Below are 19058 nucleotides of genomic sequence, written 5' to 3' on the forward strand. Positions count from 1 at the left end.
GTGTGCGGATAAATCTGGGTAGATGCGTAAGTCCACCCATCCTGTGCCCCGTATAAACAGACTCCAGGGCGATGGCGCAAACACGGCAGGATCCCTTCCTCCATGCCGCTACAGAGTGGATGATTAATAGGTGTAATGAGGACAGAGCGAACAGATGTCACTGGTTGAAGCTGGGAAGTCCTCTCCCTTGGTGACACAGAGAGAAGGGACTTTACAGGAGCCCCTGCTTCCCGATAGTCACGCTGGCTCTGCAGGAGCGGCGTGGAGGGGGAGATGCCTTTTTGAGGATGGGAGAAACGCCTTTTTGAGGATGGGAGAAACACCTTTTTGAGGATGGGAGAGACTTTCTCCTTTCACTGGTAAAAGCCAGCCACAGCTGGGCTTTGGCGAAGGAGTTGGGAACCAAAATCCCTTTGCGTCTCAGAGCTGCGGTCCTCGGCAGTATTTCCCTTTGCCCGCTCGCCCTGAGGCACTCCGCTCTCACGACCCCGGGAACAGGAGGGAAGCAGAGAAATCTCGAGCTCATCTTTTTGCCCCTCTTGGTACCAGCGCAGAGGATTCCCAGTCGTTGAGTCAGATCATCCTGCGGGGCTATCGGTTGCTGTTTCGAGCACAGCCCTTGGCGGGGCGGAGGAATCCTGGAAGGCTGATCCAAGCCTGGAGGCGTGATGAACAGGCTGCTGCCTGACTGGGGGAAGCCGTCGTGTAGGTCACGCTGCCGTAGGTGCAGGCAGGAGGGCAGGCGGTCGCTGTGCCGGCGCCGAACGCGCCGGGTCCCTCAGCCCGTGCTGCGGCGTTGGTGTGCACCGACAGCGGCACCGGCGTGTGCTGGGAGCGCGTTAGCAGCAGCTGCGGCTGTTCCGGGATCAGCTCTCGCCTCTCGAGACAGTTTCCTTCATTGACAACGTGAACCTGTTTAATACTTTCAAGTATAACCTGAGTCACGGCAAGCTGCTCTCTGGAAAGCAGCAAGATTTCCAAAGGCGTGTTTCGGTAGGAACAGGAGCAGGAGGGTGAGCTGGCAGGAAATTCGGCTCTGGATTTTAGGTGTTGCTTTGGAGTTTGCAGGTGTGGGAGTCCAGCCTGGCTGATTTAGTGGCAGAGGAGGTTCAAGGGGCCTGGAGTTTCTGATTTAGCATCTGTGATAAATTTGCTAAATTTGTCATGGGCCTAGCTTTCAGGTGGGTTCTGGAACATCCAAGGAAAGCTTTTCGTTTGCTGGCGCTCTGAGAGGTCAGGATGGGCTGAAGCTCAGGATCTGCGGCTCAGGGAAACCTCCTGGAAAGAGGTCCGAGTCCTCAGCCCAGTATCACGCAGTGGACACAACTGCAGCCAGCAGAGACAGAGAGAACTGTCCCCGTCTAGAGCTGCTTAAGGACTAGTTCAGTCTCTGGCGGTATTTTGATTATTCTGAAAACGACTTCCAGAGGAGTCTTCCCTTTGGGACTGTGAGGCTGGCTGGAGATTGCCAGTACACAAGGTGGTCACGCTGTGACCTGCAGTGCATTGCTGTAGCAGGAGACAACAGACGTGCCGTCTTGATGCTCCCGGGGAGTCCCAGCTTCCCGCAGAGGCAGATCCGGATCCGCGTGGCAGATCTGGACCCACGTGGCATCGGGATGTGCTCATGGCAGGTGCTAGGAATGGGCCCTTGTGCTCGGCCTCCCCTGCACAGACCCAAAAAAAGAGAACATCCCTCAGCCCTGGGGAGAGGGGTCAGGTGGAGCTCAGCTGGGACACACTGGGATGTCCGAGGAGATGTGTCCTCTATGGCACAAAGCCCAGGCTTGGCCGCGTGGGCTGGCTGGGGAGACAGCTCTGGCACCCGAGTGCCGTGGAACCTGCAAATCCAGAGAACCCCAGCCCCTGGAGAAGTCCTTAGGCTTAGTCCAGAGAAGGGGGTGAGCTGTCGGTGGCCTTGGGGTGACTGCAGCTTGCAACACCTCGCAAGATTTGATCTCGTTTTCCCCCCACCATGCTGAAAACACTCCTGTCCCTGTGTCCCAGCCCAGCTGGTGCTTCTGAAGCGCACCGGTGTGCTGCTGCCCCAGCCTCGCAGCCCCGAGCACAAGCAAATCCTAATCTCGGCTTCGTTTCTTTGTCTCTTTCTTCCTCCCTCTCCCTCTCTCCCCCAAAATCTCTCTCTTTCCAGGAAGTCTGCAGTGAGTTATGGTGTCTGAGTAAAAGCAACCGCTGCATAACCAACAGCATCCCTGCTGCCGAGGGGACCATATGCCAAACCAACACCATTGAAAAGGGGGTAAGGAAGCCCGGGGCACCATAGCGAGTTGACAGTGAGTGGTTGAATCCCTCTTCCAGAGATAACGGGCATTATTGTTTGTGTTGGTGAGCGCAGAGTTGATTTAAGAGCACCCACCAGCCTGTCCTCCCCTGCCTCCCTGAGCCTGGAGCCACTCCCCGCCCCCCTCCCCATCGGCACGGAGGGAGGCTGGGATGTGCCAAGGATCCCAGGGGCCCATAATCCCCCCGGCACACTGCTGGAAATGCAGAATATGAAGTCCCTGCTCCAGCAAGCTGCTTGGTCCCACCTAGGAGACACGGGAAGGTGACCTCGAGCTATGCCGTATGCTTTAGAGGGACATCTTTTTCTCAGGCCTGCTGAGGTCTCCTGGCTGCCCTGAGAAAAGTGGGGGGGTTTGCCCCGGTTTCCCCAGGAGGGACGATGGGTTTGTAACATGCTTTCAGAGGACCTTGTGAAAAACGGCCTCACAAGGCTGGATGTGATGAAACCTTCATTTTTCGGATTCGGCTGAGAGAGGAGGGTAGAATTTGTAGTGACCCTGTATTTTGAAAGTGAATTTTGACTTGGTCGTTCAGATCACTTTGTTCCCTGCACCTCCTACGCCCATTTGTGCCAATATAAAGCAAGTGCGTAGCACTGTCAAAACAAAGTGCCTTTGCAAACGGAATAATAATTGGGACAACGTAGAATCAGGGATGGGAGACATTCTCCATTAAATGGGCATGTATTTTTCCACTCGAGGGAAAACAATTCCCAAGGAATTCAAGACTAATTTCAAATCCTTAAGAAGCTGGAGAAGCTGATGCGCAGGAAAGAGGATGGCTTTGACAAATGCGTCGTTTTTCACAAACAGTCATCTTAGTTCTGCTGGAAATTAGATGGAAGAGGGGGAGACAACTCGTGGGGCGGAACATCCCTGCTGCTGGACATTCACCGTGTACATTGGCAATGTTTTTTCTACTAGTCGTCTTTTTTTACCCAGCTTTTCTCACTTTTAACTATCTCTTTTTTTCCCCCGCTTACTAGTTGTTTTTTAACCGGGGTTCTTCAAGAGCCCTAAGAGAAGTGAAGTGACCAGCAGTCGCCGCCCCCAGGCCTCGTGGGAGCTATTCCCAGTGGAGATACTGACTCAGTTTGAACCCCCAGTTACCTTCCTGTGCTTCTGTTTGTCCTTTTCTATTAATGCGTGCTTCAGAAGTGATATCCTTGGGTGAAAGAAGACGCGCCTTCACCAGCTGGAGCTCCTGGCTGGTGGCCCCAGCGCTCGGTGGCCGGTTGAGCCCTCAGACCTCAGCCCTTGGCCGGAGCAGCTCTCTGAGGTCTGCCCTGGCTTCTCCCTTTCCAGCTGGGAGAGCAGAGGGAAGCATCAGGGCGTAGGAGCTATTTAAGGTATGCAAGATTAAAGGAGAGATAGGGTGAGTTTCTGTGCTCCGCCACCCGACTGGGGCAGCAGTGGGGGTGGAAGATGGAGCCAAGCTCTGTTGGATGGCGGCTATGGCCACATCCCAGACTTCTGGTTGTTTGGTTGTTTCCTCCTCCCAAATTCTCCATTTTTTTTGATTTTTTTTTTTTTAACTGATCCCCTGTGGTTTTTGTGGCTTCACCTGTCACCCAAGAACCCACTGTGGGTGACTTCAGGCCTGGATCTGGTGGTAGTTTCTGCTGCCTTTGGGAAGTCCCCAGCAGCCCAGCTGCTCAGACAGCGGATTCACCGTCTTGCTGGCTCCTTCCCTGCCTGTTTTGCGTTTCTTTTCTCTCTTTTTTTTTTTTTTCCCCATTTAATTTCCAGCAATCAAGCACTTGTTACGCAGGTTATGGTCAGCGCGCCCTGTGAGGATGCCTTTCATTATGCATCCTCCCTCGCCCCATGCCCCCAGCTCATACGAGGTCTCACAGCCCGTGCAGGAGAGTGAGCCAGGGTCTGCTCCCGGCAGCCAGAAGGCAAGGGCAGAGCCTGTCACCGACGCTCTCAGGAGCCCTGAGTGTATGGGGGGAGTTGCAGGGGCTGGTCGGGCTCCTGGACCCTGCCTGCAAGAGCAGCAGCCCCAGTACCTCCAGTCTGGAGCATCAACAGGGACACCAGAAAGGCTGTGCCTGCAGAGTATCTCCTCCGCATGCCTTTGGAAAGGTGCTGGTGTGCACAAGGAGGTCACTTGCCGAGTGTCCTTGCAGGCCATTTTTCCCTGCTGGCTGTGCTGCCCATGGAGAGCCTGGCTCGAAAGGAGCCGGGAGAGGCCGTGCCAGCAGCTCCAGGGTGGGTTATCAGCCCCTGGAAGGCGCGCGCAGCGGTTTCTTCCTTCCTGGGATTATCTCAGCCCCCGAGGCATGGCGTCCGGCTCCGTGCCCAGAGAACGGCAGCGGGTCTGGCAGTGTCCCGCTCCTTGCATCACTGTCGACTCCAGGGGGTGCAGGACGCTTTCCAGGTCCAAGGGAAATATTTCATAGGCAAGTTTCAGTGAGCATCTGTCACCCGATAGGACGGGGACAGGCGGATTCTTTCAGGGTCCTTGGCAGAACAATGTGCTTATTACAATCAAAACTTCTATTTTAACCTGGACCCTTTGCAGATTGGGTCATTTTAATGCATTAACCACAACCTGAGCTCACAGTACACGTGCAAAACTCACTCCATCCTGGGAGGGAGCACTTGGCGGTGGAGGTGTCCGTGTCCCCCAGGGGTCCTGGCCCTGCTGCCCAGCAGCAGCAGCTCCGGTCCAAGCCCCACCTGGGACGTGCTGCCATGTGCTTTTATAGGCAGTGAGGTGTGTGCGCTTACATGTCCCCAGCGGCAACGTGTGTCACCCTGATTGACCCAGATGCCCGGGACCCCTTTAGAGGAGAACTGGGGATGCCTACCTGCTTGCCCGTGGCTGCTTGCCCCACAGGACGGTGCTCCGGGGGTTGGGAGTGCGAGCACTGGTCCCAGCATCCCTGCGAACCCCGAGCACGCAGCGTGCGCAAACGGTGACGGTGTGACTTGGAGGAGAGGTGAATGCCTTCTGCAAGGGAGGACTTAGCTCCGGGGGCAGCACGGCCCCGAGTTCAGATTTCGCAGGATCAAACCAGATCCCAGCCCTGAACTGGCTGCCGTGTCCCATGGAGGCTGGGGAGCGCTCTGGGAGGAGGAGGCCGTGTGCTCGGGGTGTTTAAAGCTCTGTCTTTCCGCAGTGGTGCTACAAGAGGGAGTGTGTGCCTTTCGGCACCCGCCCGGAGGGTGTGGATGGTGCCTGGGGAGCCTGGTCCTCCTGGGGAGAGTGCAGCAGGACGTGCGGCGGAGGCGTATCGTCATCCATTCGCCATTGCGACAGCCCGCGGTAGGTGTACATGCACGTGGCCATGTCAGCATGTCCCTGCCTTGTCCTGACATGTGTGTGGCCATGTCGGCATGGCCCTGCCTTGTCCTGACATGCGCGTGGCCATGTCAGCGTGGCCCTGCCTTGTCCTGACATGTGTGTGGCCATGTCGGCATGGCCCTGCCTTGTCCTGACGTGTGTGGCCATGTCGGCATGGCCCTGCCTTGTCCTGATGTGTGTGGCCATGTCAGCGTGTCCCTGCCTTGTCCTGACATGCGCGTGGCCATGTCATCGTGTCCCTGCCTTGTCCTGACGTGTGTGGCCATGTCGGCGTGGCCCTGCCTTGTCCTGACATGTGTGTGGCCATGTCAGCATGGCCCTGCCTTGTCCTGACATGTGCGGCCATGTCGGCATGTCCCTGCCTTGTCCTGACATGCGCGTGGCCATGTCAGCATGTCCCTGCCTTGTCCTGACATGTGTGTGGCCATGTCAGCATGTCCCTGCCTTGTCCTGACGTGTGTGGCCATGTCGGCGTGGCCCTGCCTTGTCCTGGCTGGACGGCATCGCTGTTGGGGTCGATGGGGAAGGCAGCAGCCAGGTGCCTGTGCAGCTCCGTGCTCACATCCCGGGAGGGTCTTGGCTCCTGCACGCAAATCCCATGTCCTGCTTTCACAGCAGCTCGGCGCTCCTGCTTTGGTGTCGGGTCTGCAGCCACAGACCCAAAGCCACTTGTGCAACTCCACTGCGCGCTTGCAGCCGAGCGTGCGAGGTCTGCTGGGGGACCGCACTTCGGTAGCCCCTCCGGCAGGATCCGTCCTTGCAGTGGAGCAGGGTTGGGAAATTTGGGAGGGCTGCCTGCCACAAACGCGGCTCGCTGCCCTAAGCTGGTTCCCCCATCTCATTCCTGGTTTGGCAGCCCCACGATCGGAGGGAAGTACTGCCTGGGAGAGCGGAAGCGGTACCGGTCCTGCAACACCGACGTGAGTACTGCCGGGCTCGGGGAGAGGAGCCACCGTGGGCTAGCAGGGCTTTGCCGGTGGGGCAGGCAGCATGGTGCCGCAGCAGGGAGGTGGGGACGAGCCCTCTCCGCATGGATGCGGAACCGTGGGACCCATGGGAGGAGGCGGCTGGGTGGGGGCGAGCGGCCCAGTGCCGGCAGCAATCCCGCAATGGGGAAAGCCCAGCAGGACGATGCACGCCTGGACCGGCTGGGCGCTGGCTCAGCGGGCGGGTGGGCGGTACGTACCTGCGGGGCTTCGGCATCAAGAAGGGGCCGGAAAAGATAACAAGGCAAAGGAGGAGAGATCAGAGGCTTCCAGCGCTGACATGACAGCGATTGCCTCTCACGCGCTGCGAGCGCAAGCCTGGTCAGGTGAGAGCGGCTCACAAAATGCAGTGTAGCCCCCTGCTTCCCAGGGCTGAGGGTTAAATCCCAAGGGGAGCAGAGAAATAACTATGCTGCAGGGAAGCTCAGTGAAGCTTTGGACCTGGGAACTGGTAGCTTTAACATCCACGGGCTGGCAGTGAGGAAAATAGATGGCTCCCCATTGCTTCCCCTGGGCTTTGCAGCTCGCTTTTAAAGGATTGCTTGCAGGAGGAAGTGTTGCATCTGCAGACGGACCAGCTTGGGCCCAAGGGCTTGTGCCGTTAGTCTTCAAATAGTGTCCAGCTTTGCAGGAAGGGTGCTCCTGCCGTGTTGTAGCAGTGTGCAGTTGTCAGGGCTGGTGTCCGTCTCCTCGAAGGGCTGGTGTTAGTCACAGCTGGGAGCCCTGCAGCAGCTCCTGCCCTCCTAGCAGATAAGGCAGGCTGCTCCCTCCCACGCGCTGATCGCTGGCTGTGTGGCCGCAGGACTGCCCGCCGGGCTCCCAGGACTTCCGAGAGCTGCAGTGTGCCGAATTCGATAACGTCCCCTTCCGAGGGAAGTACTACACCTGGAAGACGTACCGTGGAGGTGAGTGCTGGGGCTGGGCTGAGCGTCCCTTGACTCAGGCAGAACCGGAGCAGGACTGTGCAGGGCTTTGCTCTCTGCAGGGCCAAGTCTCGTGGTCCAGGCGGTCTGGTGGGCAGTTAGTCACCACGTCTGCTAGCCCAGGTCCCGCAGGCTACCCACTCTGTGTTCCTGGGGTGTGCTGCCTCCCCCTCACACAACGTGCATCCCTCCAGGTGGTTGCCCCCGGCGCTGGACCACAACCGTCCTGCTGCGTCCCCTGTCCTGGGTCACTTCCCCCTGTGCAATTGCCCTTTAACTTCTTTGCTCCGCCAGAAACAATTCCAGCAGCGCCAGAGCTGTTTAGTTTCTTCGCTCAAATCTGTTTCCTTAACTGCTGAGGGAGCAAAGAGGAAGACGGACAAGAGAAGGGAGGCGTTAGTGTCTGGGGCCTGATGGGGTGAAAAGAGGGCAGCCCCCCCCGCGCCGGCAGGTAAAACTTCCAGCTCCTGCACGGGCGGAAGGGATGGGAAGTGGTGGATCCTCCAAAGAGCAGCGCTTCCCTCTTCCCAAGGTCAGTCCTCCTGTGTCCTGCAGAAGTGTCTAGCGAGGAGAGGGGGCGGGAGGAGGCCTCTGTGGCAGAAATCTCTTAATAATGAGAAAGAACAGCGCGTCTCCTTCATGTAGTTAATGAACTTGACTGGGGAAATCCTTCGCAGCTGTGTAAATAAGCACACCTCCCAGCGGGGCTGCTGCAGCTGGAGCAGATGTGCTGAGGCTGCAGGGGATGGATCAATAAAAAAGTAATAAAATTGCAAAGCAGTAAGTCACACAAAGACCCCAAAGAATGCCAAGGTGGAAGGCAGCCCCGCAGGCTGGATCTGCCCTCGCTCGGACCTCTCTCCTCCCGAGGCATGGCCCAGTGCTTTGAGTCCAGGGCACGGTTGGCTGGTTGAACATCGCCCCTCGAATGTAATCTGGCCCTGAAATGATATTTGCTTTGGCTTTCAAAAAAAAAAAAAACCAACCCTTCCTCACTGCTTCAGCTTCCTCTTCCATAAAATAAGGTGATGAAACCTGTCCCCTTCCCAGGACGCTGTGACAGTTGGCACAATCGTGTCTTGAGGGGATATGGCAGCTCCCTGTCTCAGCTCTCCGGGTTGGCTGTGGGTAATGGTCACGAAGAGCCGTGTTGTTTAGTTATGTTTTGTTTATTCAGTGTCCAGAGACACTGTTGAGAATTGCCCGGAGAAGTTGTTGAGGCCCCGTCTCTGGAGGTGTTCAAGGCCGGGTTGGACGGGGCTTGGAGCAACCTGGGCTGGTGGGAGGTGTCCCTGCCCAGGGCAGGGGGTGGCACTGGGTGGGCTTTGAAGGTCCCTTCCAACCCAAACCCTTCTGTGGTTCTATGACTATGACTTCAGCAGCACAGGTACTCGCCTTGTCACTTGCCTGTGGGCTTCTGTGGTGCTTGGTGTCGTTTGGGTGTCAGAGGTAGGTCCGTGGGAGAGGTGGGGAGCATCCCTTGCGCCTCCACTTGCTTCTCCGTGTTGTAGATCAGACCACTGGGGAACGGTCCCCTCTCCCTGCAGGTGTTTTGCTCTCAGGACCCGTGTTTCCCCCCCAACCCCCGCAGCCCCTGTGCTAACAGGCCCCCTCCACCCCAGCGTCGGGGAGGCAATGAGGACTGGCCGTTGTCTCCCTCGCTCCCTCCTGGGCTCTTCTAGTGGTGCCCAGAGAGCTCTGGGGTGGGGAGTGTCAGTCCCTCCCTCCCCGCTGGCACAAGCGGCCCCGCAGGACCCATCCTTGTTGGTGGCCTCGTCCCCGGGCGGTCTGCCCTCCAGCTGGTGGCAAATCTCCTCTTCGGGTTGCTTTTGGGCCCGTGTCCCCACCCTGGGAGCCATTTGCCACCCTGGCCCTCTGCTGAGCCCCTTCCCTGGCTCAGCTCAGCCGCTGCCTTCGGCGCTGCACCCTTCAGTCGCCCCCTCGCCGAAAGGTGCGGTGTTGTCTGTGCCCCTTGCCCCTCAGACGCCGGCCCCACGGCGTTTTGGGGAAATACCCCAGGCAGGGAGCACCCCCGCCCTGAAGACAAGGAGTACCCCCGTGGCTTGGACGGGGGATGGCACCGATCCCACGGGGAATTTGGGAAGGGAGGGAGCCACCCACTGAAAGCCTGCCTCCAGCCGCCGGGTCACTGGCCAGTTGAGGTCGGGTTTTGCGCGGGGCCGGTACAACGTGTTTTCCTGGCGGTGATTTATAACAGTCCTGGAGCCCAGACCCCAGGATCGAAAGACACAGCCCCGGCGAGAAGCGCTGAGCTCAGCCTTTCGGAGCTCAACAGTCAGCAGATACCTCGTGGAATGCGGCTTTAATTGTTTGTTTATTTTGCTTTTTTCGCTTAGTTATTCATTTTGCTCTTGGCGGATGCAGGAGCCGAGGGAGAGCGGAGCAGCTCACGGGGCTGGGGGAGGGATGGGGAGGAGCAGGGGCTTGCAGAAAACAGGAGATTGTTCATCATAAGTTGTAATGCGCTTTAAGTCCTCTATGGGACACGGCGGGCAGGAGGAACAAAACATCCTCTGAGGCACTGCGTAACCACCTGAAAATGTTTTATTCTATCAAAAGAAGCGCGGCCAGCAGGTCGAGAGAGGTGATTCTGCCCCTCTCCTCTGCTCTGGTGAGACCTCACCTGGAGCACTGTGTCCAGCTCTGGGGCCCTCAGCACAGGAAGGACACGGAGCTGTTGGAGCGGGGCCAGAGGAGGCCCCGGAGATGCTGGGAGGGCTGGAGCCCCTCTGCTGGGAGGACAGGCTGAGAGAGCTGGGGGGGTTCAGCCTGGAGAAGAGAAGGCTCCGCGGAGACCTTTCAGCCCCTTCCAGGCCCTAAAGGGGCTCCAGGAAAGCTGGGGAGGGACTCTGGAGCAGGGAATGTAATGACAGGACAAGGGGGAAGGGTTTGAAACTGGAAGAGGGGAGATTGAGATGAGATGTGAGGAAGAAATTGTTTGCTGTGAGGGGGGTGAGCCCCTGGCCCAGGTTGCCCAGAGAAGCTGTGGCTGCCCCATCCCTGGAGGGGTTCAAGGCCAGGTTGGCCGGGGCTTGGAGCAACCTGGGCTGGTGGGAGGTGTCCCTGCCCAGGGCAGGGGGGTTGGAACTAGATCACCTTTAAGGTCCCTTCCAACCCAAACCTTTCTGTGATTCTGTGAAATAGCTATGTTAAATACTAAAAGGAGTACCCGCAGCAGACCTGGCTGTTGCTGGCCTTGGACTACTCAGCCCAAAGTGGGTGGCTCTCTGCGGCCCAATACATGGCCAGGGGGGTTCACCTCTCAGGGGGCTGGAGACCAGCACCCCTGTGCTCTTTGGGTTTGTATGGTCTTATCTGCTGATTGTTTCCCAGGCAATTAGTGACATTCCCCAGGCAGTGGGCAGGCGGAGGGGGTCCCAGTCATTCTGGGAGTGGGTTCTTCTCCCACGGTGGTTGGGACCCCCTTGCGCAGGTGAGAAGGGGCACTGCAGAGCCTCTCCTGCCCCTCCACTGCCAAAAGCCCCGTGAGGCTTGCGCTGAGGATCCGGCTCATGCCCTGCAGCTGTGGGTGTCGCTGGGCAGCAGTGAGCCAGCCCGGGAGGGTGCAGAGCGCTGCCAGGCCTAAGGCTCCCACCCCAAAAAACCCAGCTCCCACCAGACTTCACATGCCGGGACACGATGGGCTGGATCCTGGTTGCTGGTAAAAATATGGTCCTTAATTCCCATCTTGAGGGATGGCAAGGCATGTCGTGCTGTTTCAAAGGATCTTTCCGGGGTCCAAACCTCACCCTGGCCATGCTGCAGTGGTCAGCGTTGCTGTCGTGGGGACACACAGTTGTCGCTGGTCTAGGGCTTTAGAATCGTGCCTTTTTAAGGAACCAGCTTAACGAGGACAAGGTGATGCCCACCCAAGTGCCTCTTGGCCGGCTGAGGGCCAAGGAAAGTCCAATTCCCGGCAGGCGCTGGGCAGCGATACCAGCCCCCCTTTCCTCTGACGGGTGGGAGCACAACCTGGCTGCCAAGGGCAGATCCAGCCTGGAAATTGTCACCAGGGAGGGTGTGTTGTAGCCTGGCCCTGAGCTCAGGTGGCCCAGCCGGCTCGCTGGAGCAGCACAGTCAGGATGCAGATACCAACGCAGGGTCATCCCTCTCTCTCCCCCTTCCTCCTTCCTCCTCTCGCTCCCCATTTCTCTTCTGGAAGACTTTTTTTTTTTTTTTAATGGCAGAAATCCCCCAGCCCTTCCCAAGCAGCTAGATGAGGAGAGCCAGCAGGGATTCATCCCACGTGGAGCAGCAGCTGGGTGGCAGCATGACCACGGGAGCCCCAAGTCCCAGCTCTGTGCGTAGTCCCCCAGGTCCAGCACCCGCTCTCAGCTCATGCAGGCAGGAAGGTGATGGGCGCTGAGTTTCCCTTGCTCAGCAGCTGCTCCCCAGGCTCCCTCTGCGCCTTGGAGATGCTCGGAGCCACCAGGATGCAGGACCTGCATCAGCAGTGATGGATCTTCACCAGTGATGGGCTGGAACCCGGGCAACTGGCCCAGCACGGAGGGCTTGCTCTCTTCCATGTGCTTTCCTCCCTCTCTGCTGATCTCGCTTCGAAAAGAGGTTAAATCGGGAAGGATTTAAGCGGACGTGCACGCGTGTGCGCGCATGCATGAATCCTCCTGGGCTGCAGCAAGGGGAGGGCAATGAGGAAACCCCCCCCCGACCACCCCCGGCTCTGCAATGAGCTGAGTCCATGCACTTGCACCATTTTTGCAGCCCTGTAACAAAGTCAGGGCACTTAAGGCAAAGGAAAAAATTTGCCTTCCTGCTGCCAATCCCCAATCTTTTTATTTTCCCTCTTTTCTTTCTTTCTTTTTTCTTTCTCCTGCTTGTTATGCTTTTCATTCCAGTTTTCCCCACGGGCTCCTCTTTCGAGGCCGTGACGAGGACGCTCGGGGCTGTTTGCTGCCGGAGGAGGCTGGGCGCCAGCCTGGGCACGGGGCAGCAGCGGTGAGGAGTTACGATAGAAAAGGAGGATTCTGAGGCCGATTGGGACCTACTAAAACAGAGCCAGAGCTGGGAGTGAGGTGGAAACAGGCTGTGGCAGGGGTTAGCTGGCACTGGGGAGCTGCAGCAAGGTGTCTGCAGCGGGTCTCTCTTTCCCTTGTAGCTGGAGACGAGGAAGGGAATCGGGAATGCATGGGAGTAGCTCAGCAAACCCATCTGAGAGCCCTGAAATGAAAGGCCAAGTTTCTGGCTGTTTCTCAGCTCTGCTTCATTGCGCAGTCTGCCCTGCACTCCAGCGACGGCAGGAGAGAGCGCGGCCTGAGGGAGCCGCACACGGGCAGGGACAGAGGGTCCCGCGCGGCCGACGGAGGACACCAGTGGCAGGAGGGATGCTCCCGAGCCAGCGGGCACTGGCTCAATCCCAGATACTTCTCAGGAAGGGCCAGCACAAGCCCCTCTCCCAGGGTGGTGTGTGCGGGGCGTGCAGTTGCTGGTTGGGCTTGATGGCGCGGCCTCTCCAAGCTGGGAGATCCCGCAGCCAGCGCGGCTCCCTGGTGACTCCCGTTTTCTTACCTTGCTGGTGAGGTTTTGCACCTGAGGTCTGGCTGGACAGACATGTGCTCTGTCCTGGTCCAGGACCAAGCCTGCTCCAGGCATGCCGTGGCTAGGTGGCTGTGAGTTTTTGAGGTCACTTGTCCCCCTTGGTGACCCTGGAGCTCCCTCGCCAGGTGGGGGACAGCCCGGGGTGCTGCGGAGGGTGGTGGATCTCCAGAAGGAGGGTTGATCAAGCGCCTTCTCTAGGGGCTTGCCCAGGCATCCTGCTCGACAGCATGCCTCCAAGCTGCTGAATTCCCCTCTCGTGTCTCCTCCTGTTCCTCCCTCTCCTGGCTTTGCTCTTTCTTCCCCCCCAGCTGTGTTCGGGCGCTCCCAGGCACAGCTGGGCCACCCCTCCCCTCCATCTGCCCCTTTGATGTGCAGTATCAAGTTGCAAGTTTTGCAGATTTTGGTTCCTCCCGACCTAGGTGCTTCCCAGCTCTGGCACGCGGCTCATGACTGTTGCCGGAGCCTGCAGGAGGGAACTGCCAAATTTCAGGCATGCATCTGTCTCTCTGCCAGGGTCTGCAGGCGGTTGGGTCTCCTCAGGATGTTCAGTAAAGGCAGCAAACGCCACGATCTGCACCAGCGTTTGATAAAACCCAATGGCAGGAGGCAGAAAATTGCTCTGCTCAGGTGTCTCCTTCCATAACCAGTCCCACGTCCTGCTCCCAGGCACTGTAAGCCAATATCCAGATATCCAGCCTCTGTTCTTTAGGCAGCGCTTTGGCAAGGGGTGTTGGGAAGCAGATATTTTAGCTACAACTTAAGCATCCTTCCCCTTCGTCCTCGTACTGCTGTCATCATCTTTGCTGTGAAGGACTCAGTATCCACCAGTCTTGAACAGCAAGAAATGGTTGCTCTGGCCTAGTAACTGGTCTAGGAGCTGAAAAACTTGGTTGCTCTGGTCTAGTAGCTGAAAAACCTTGAACAAGTTGCTTAAGAGCTGCCATCTCAGTTTCCCTGTCTGTAAAATGGGCACAAGGGTGTCGACAGCCCTTGTAACATGCCAGGAGACCCAGGAGCGACCAACACCAGATAAGAACAAGCCAGTTTGTTTCCTTCCCCATCACATATAGCCTGTGTTTCCCAGGCTGTGCAGAAGGGACAATGTCTCATCATGTGTTGGGGTCCAGTTCGAGAGCCTTGACTCGGTGCCGATCAATAAGGAGGGTGTCTGGGTCCCTCCGTGGGTCCCTTGGCTCAGCAGGGACATCCTCCTGGGTGCCGGCAGCAGGACAGAGGCGTGGGGGGGCCGAGGGTAAGGCAGCTGTTACCCAGGTCTGGCTCTCTACATCTTTCCTCTCCCTCCTTGGCAGCACCGTTTGAGCCTCTGCTTCTTTCCCAGGGGGTGTGAAAGCCTGTTCCCTCAACTGCCTGGCCGAGGGTTTCAACTTCTACACAGAACGAGCCGCAGCCGTGGTGGACGGGACACCGTGCCGGCAGGACTCCAACGACATCTGCGTCAACGGGGAGTGCAAGGTGCTGCCGGGGTCTGGGATGGGCTCGGGGCCGGGGGGGCAGGCAAGGGCAGACCCCCCAGGCAGGGGGATCTCCCTCCACCTGCCCACACGGGCATCCCTCCGCCCGGGCACCCGGTTCACCCGTGGGAGCAGGAGCACATCCACCTCTGGGCTTGTGCCCGTCCCCTCTCCGTGCACCGAGTGCCACGTTGGCCTGTGTCAGCGATGGGCCTCTGCATTTACAGCCCATGTAGCCCCAGGCACTTCATATTTCCCTTGAAATGGGATCTGGAGGGCTATGAAAGTTTGATTATAAGAAGGCGCTATGGGAGCGGCGAATGTCTCCCAGCAGACAGGCTCCCTCTCTGTCTCTCTCTGTCTCCCTTCCTGTGTCTCTGGGATCTTTTTGTCTCTATGGGGCTGATATGCTGTGGAACAAAAGGAGGATTGCACCTTAGGTAGCCACAGCCATGCTGGTGACCCACCACTAGCCCGCGTACTGTGACAGCGGGGCAGAGCCGGAGGCTTCACGTGGGCTCGTTGTCGCGATGCTGGTGCTGTGGGGGCACAGCTCTCCTTGGGCTGCTGCAGCTCCACCAGCTCAGCGCGGGCACCCTGACCTCTGCCTTGTCCCGCAGACACAGGATTTCTGCCCGTGTCCCCCCCCCAGCCTTGGAGAGAGCCCCTCCAGGGCTGTCCCTGGAGAGAGGTGGCAGAAAGATGGGGCTGGGCAGAGGTGATGTTGCTGAGCATCTCCTGGTGTACGGTGCAATGGAGGGGAGCGAGGTGGAGCCCAGGGACGGGCTCCCCCGGATGCCACAGGTCAGGTGTGGGGAGGACACGGCCCCACCAGGATGGCTAATTCCCTGCTGCTCCTTCCTCCAGCACGTGGGCTGCGACCGTGTCCTGGGCTCTGACTCAAAGGAGGACAAGTGTCGCGTGTGTGGGGGAGATGGCAGCTCCTGTGAGACCATTGAGGGCGTCTTCAACCAGTCCCTGCCGGAGGGAGGTAGGGACCAAGCAGCCCGGCCAGTGCAGCCGGTGTCACCCACCCTCGAGTCCCTCCTCAGCTTCACCTGCTCCTGAGGATGCGCAGGACGGGCAGGGGCATATCCCAGAGAAACACCCCAAAGGGTAGGACCAGACTCCAAGCAGGGAGCAGATCCCTCCCGTTCACCAACCAAGCCGTGCCCCAGCCACCGCTGGCACCCAAGTCCCTGCCACAGAGCACCAAGCTCCTTCCCTCCTCCCCAGCTCCCGCTGCCCTCCAGCCTCCGTGGAGGTGCCCGTGGAGATCCCAGCTCCACAGCACTTCCCCAGCACGGCCGGTCCCAGCCTACACTGCCAGCAAGCAAGCCACTGGCCTGGCAGGCTTTTTCCATTCAATTGCGGTGGGTGGCTGAGCGAACACCTCTGCGCTGCCAGCATCTCGCTTAGCGTTCAGCCCGCGGGTGACAGGGCGGCACACGCTCCCATCCAGCCCAGGGCAGGGTCAGCTCTGGGCTCGGAGGCCGAGCATCACTGCTCACCGGCGGCCCCGGGTTGTCTCCTAGGTTACGAGGAGGTGATCCAGATTCCCAAGGGCTCCGTCCACATCGACATCCGGGAGCTGAACCTCTCCATCAACTACCTAGGTGAGATGGGGCTGGGGGATACTGGAATCCCAGCCAGACCCCCCTGCGTCTGCCATTACCCTGCAGTTCACAGGGCGTGGGAAAGGCCCAGCAAGGAAAACCTCCCACTGCAGCAGAGGACAGGGTTGGGGGTCCCAGCTCGGGGTTGGGGGCAGAGGGAGGCAGCGTGTCCCAGGCCAGCGTGGGCTGTGTCAGCGTGGCCCACGCAGCCCCTGTCTCACTGCGGCGCTGCCTCCGTCCTGCGCTCACTGTTCCGCAGCGTAACCCTGCGCAAACCCCAGACCCCGCCATTCCTGGCGCTGTCTGTGGCTCCTTGGCATTCCCCCCTCCGCCAGCATGTTGGGCTGGGGATTAAAAATAAACCTGCTCACATTTTCCTTGGGCTTGATTTTCCAGCCAGACGGTGGCTCGTTTATACAACGGGCTTTTTTCTTTCCCCTTGTCTTCTCTTTCTGTCCTCCAAGCGATGGACAGTGATGACAGAGGGGTGGGCAGGGGTGCTCGCTGTGCGCTCGCTGTCGGGTGCCTCCGCAGTGGCTCTGCAGGAGCAGGAGCCTGCCCGGAGGCCGGCACCGGTGGGAGGTTGCAGCAGGGCTCTCCTCGCAGCATCCCCCCAGCCCAGATCCCTTTTGCTGGGTTCAGAGATGCCGAAATCCCTCCCCTGCCCAGCCCACGCGTACTGGGGACTCCTCGTGTCCGTCCAGACTGGTGTGCACTGGAGGCACAGCCCAAGCTCGCATCACTGTCGACCGCTGCCACCAATTCTCCCATTCCAGGATCTGTCCCTGCAGCCCAGAGGGAGCATCCTCCATCCTCAGCAGTAGGAAGCACCCTCCCCACCCCAGGGCATCATGGCAATGGGGTGGTTGGCAGCAGCAAGCGCAGGAGTGAGGGTGCCAGTGCGGTGTTGGTGGCAGGGAGCAAGCGGGGAGAGCGTGGGAATGCGAGCGGGAAGGAGCAAGCGAGCCGACCCCCCTCTAGCGACTGGCTTGGGCAACCACAGCCAGGCTCCTGGGCACCAGCCTCCTCCAGTAGCCCCAGCAGCCAAGACCCCGTTTGCACAGCTGGATTTGAGCCTGGCTTCATGGCTACAGCTTGTCACGCTGCCAAGTGTCCCCGTCACCACCCCGGGCAGGCCGCCGAGCTCCCCGGAGCATCATCCTCCCACGGTGAAGTGGCGGGCAGGCTGAGACAAGGCGATGGCTCCGTTAGTCCCACCTCTGCTAGTGACTTTTGTGTCACCCTGACCCAGGCATCGACTTTATTTGCCCCATCTATTCCCTCCCCGTGGAATGAGGCTGATGATATTTACCCTCGGTTGGAGCCGTGCTCTGAGCCTGGCAGACGAGAAGCGCCCGGCCGAAGCTGGATGCGGGTGCGTTCAGCCGTTCTCCTAACGCTTGCTCCCCCGTCCTCGCAGCGCTGAGAGGGGAGAGCGGCGAGTACTACATCAACGGGAAGCTCTCCATCGACCCGCCGCGGCGCTTCGACATCGCAGGCACCACGTTCCACTACAGGAGATCCCCAGAGGAGCCTGAGTCTCTGGAGGCCTTGGGACCCACCAACATCACCCTCTTTGTCATGGTTGGTAACGTGGTTCCTTCGTGCCCCCACCTGGTGTGGGCCTGGGCTGGGCTAAAGAGACCTTGCTGTGACAACATGGGAATTGGAGCTAATCAGCCCCTGTCCTCGTTAGCTGGAGTAAACGGGCACAGATATCAGAAGTAAATTGGGCTAAATTCTCAGGTCTCCCTCCCTAATTTGCCAGGCTTTGGAACAATTCAATCTTTAAGTGCGCGGAGCTTGTTTTCTGATAGCGTTGCTTTCATGGCTGCACCATTGTCATCACCGGTGGCTGCCCCATCAACGCTGGAAGGGCCTGGAAAGGGAAGGGGGGGGTAGATTTCGGCTGCCCTGGATTTTAGAGAGCACGCTGAGGTTGCGGGAAGCCATTCAGACGGTGACGCGCATGGTGGCACTGATGCCTCGGTGGTGCCTTTCTCCGCAGGTCCTTGTGCGGACGGAGCTGCAGGGGATCCGGTACAAGTTCAACGCGCCCGTCGGCAGGGATGCCTCCAACCAGTATTCCTGGCACTACACCCCGTGGACCAAATGCTCGGTGCTGTGTGCAGGGGGTGAGGTTTGAGCCCGTGTCGGCAGAGGGGGGGACACGTGTCTGCTCTCCTGTGACTCCCACGCGCCAGGTCTAGGCCACATGAGACAGCGGACAGATGTTAGCAACTGCTTTGCTCCAAAGGAGCTCTCGGGTTTCTACATATTCCCACCCTGCGCTCAGCCGCCTACGAGCTGGTGTCAGTCACCACGGTCCTGGGGGCAGCGTCAGGGCAAACAGCCTGGCCACCGTTCTTCGGCTGGACCACGGGTGTAGGTGGTAGAGGTGATGGGAGGTGGCATGATACACTTGGAATTCATTTACTCGTGCGCTGCAGGACAGGTTGGCCGATTGCAACAGCCCCTCTGGCCTTCAGATCTCTACGTCTGTGAACTGAAACACCGCTGGTGCTTCCCTGGATCCCTTGGGCTGGCTCCCGTGGGGGTTGACACAAAGGTTTGCACCACGTCTCGTGGCTCTGGAGAACCTGGCTGCGAGTGACTGAGCTGATATTCAGAAGAAGAGAGAGGCAGTTTCAAAAGCAAACCTTAATCATGTGCCCTGTTTAAGGCTAAGGGCGCTGACCTGGTCCTGCGTGCTAGGCCTCGACAAAGTGTTGCCACCTCTTGTTCCAGCGGTTCCCCCAAGTGCTGCCCTGAAACTGTCCCAAGATCAAGGTTAGAACAGGTTTATTTGAGGACGTGAGTTTATTTGGAACGCTTCGATCCTCCGTCCTCCGCAAACTCTGCCGGGTC

The 19058-nt window shown here is 58.8% G+C and overlaps 1 protein-coding gene across 1 annotated transcript in view; it reads left to right on the forward strand.

Moving 5' to 3' along the window:
- ADAMTS10 (ADAM metallopeptidase with thrombospondin type 1 motif 10) overlaps nt 1–19058 on the forward strand; it is a 62290-nt gene that overhangs the window by 38613 nt on the left and 4619 nt on the right. Inside the window, exons 12-20 of the mRNA XM_074565445.1 lie at nt 2153–2260; nt 5432–5577; nt 6473–6536; nt 7405–7507; nt 14442–14575; nt 15442–15565; nt 16110–16190; nt 17611–17774; nt 18199–18325. Coding sequence (XP_074421546.1) covers nt 2153–2260; nt 5432–5577; nt 6473–6536; nt 7405–7507; nt 14442–14575; nt 15442–15565; nt 16110–16190; nt 17611–17774; nt 18199–18325 — 1051 coding nt within the window. The remainder of the gene's footprint in view (nt 1–2152; nt 2261–5431; nt 5578–6472; nt 6537–7404; nt 7508–14441; nt 14576–15441; nt 15566–16109; nt 16191–17610; nt 17775–18198; nt 18326–19058) is intronic.

The sequence above is a fragment of the Larus michahellis genome, chromosome 23, assembly GCF_964199755.1.
Source record: "Larus michahellis chromosome 23, bLarMic1.1, whole genome shotgun sequence".
Classification (NCBI taxonomy): domain Eukaryota; kingdom Metazoa; phylum Chordata; class Aves; order Charadriiformes; family Laridae; genus Larus; species Larus michahellis.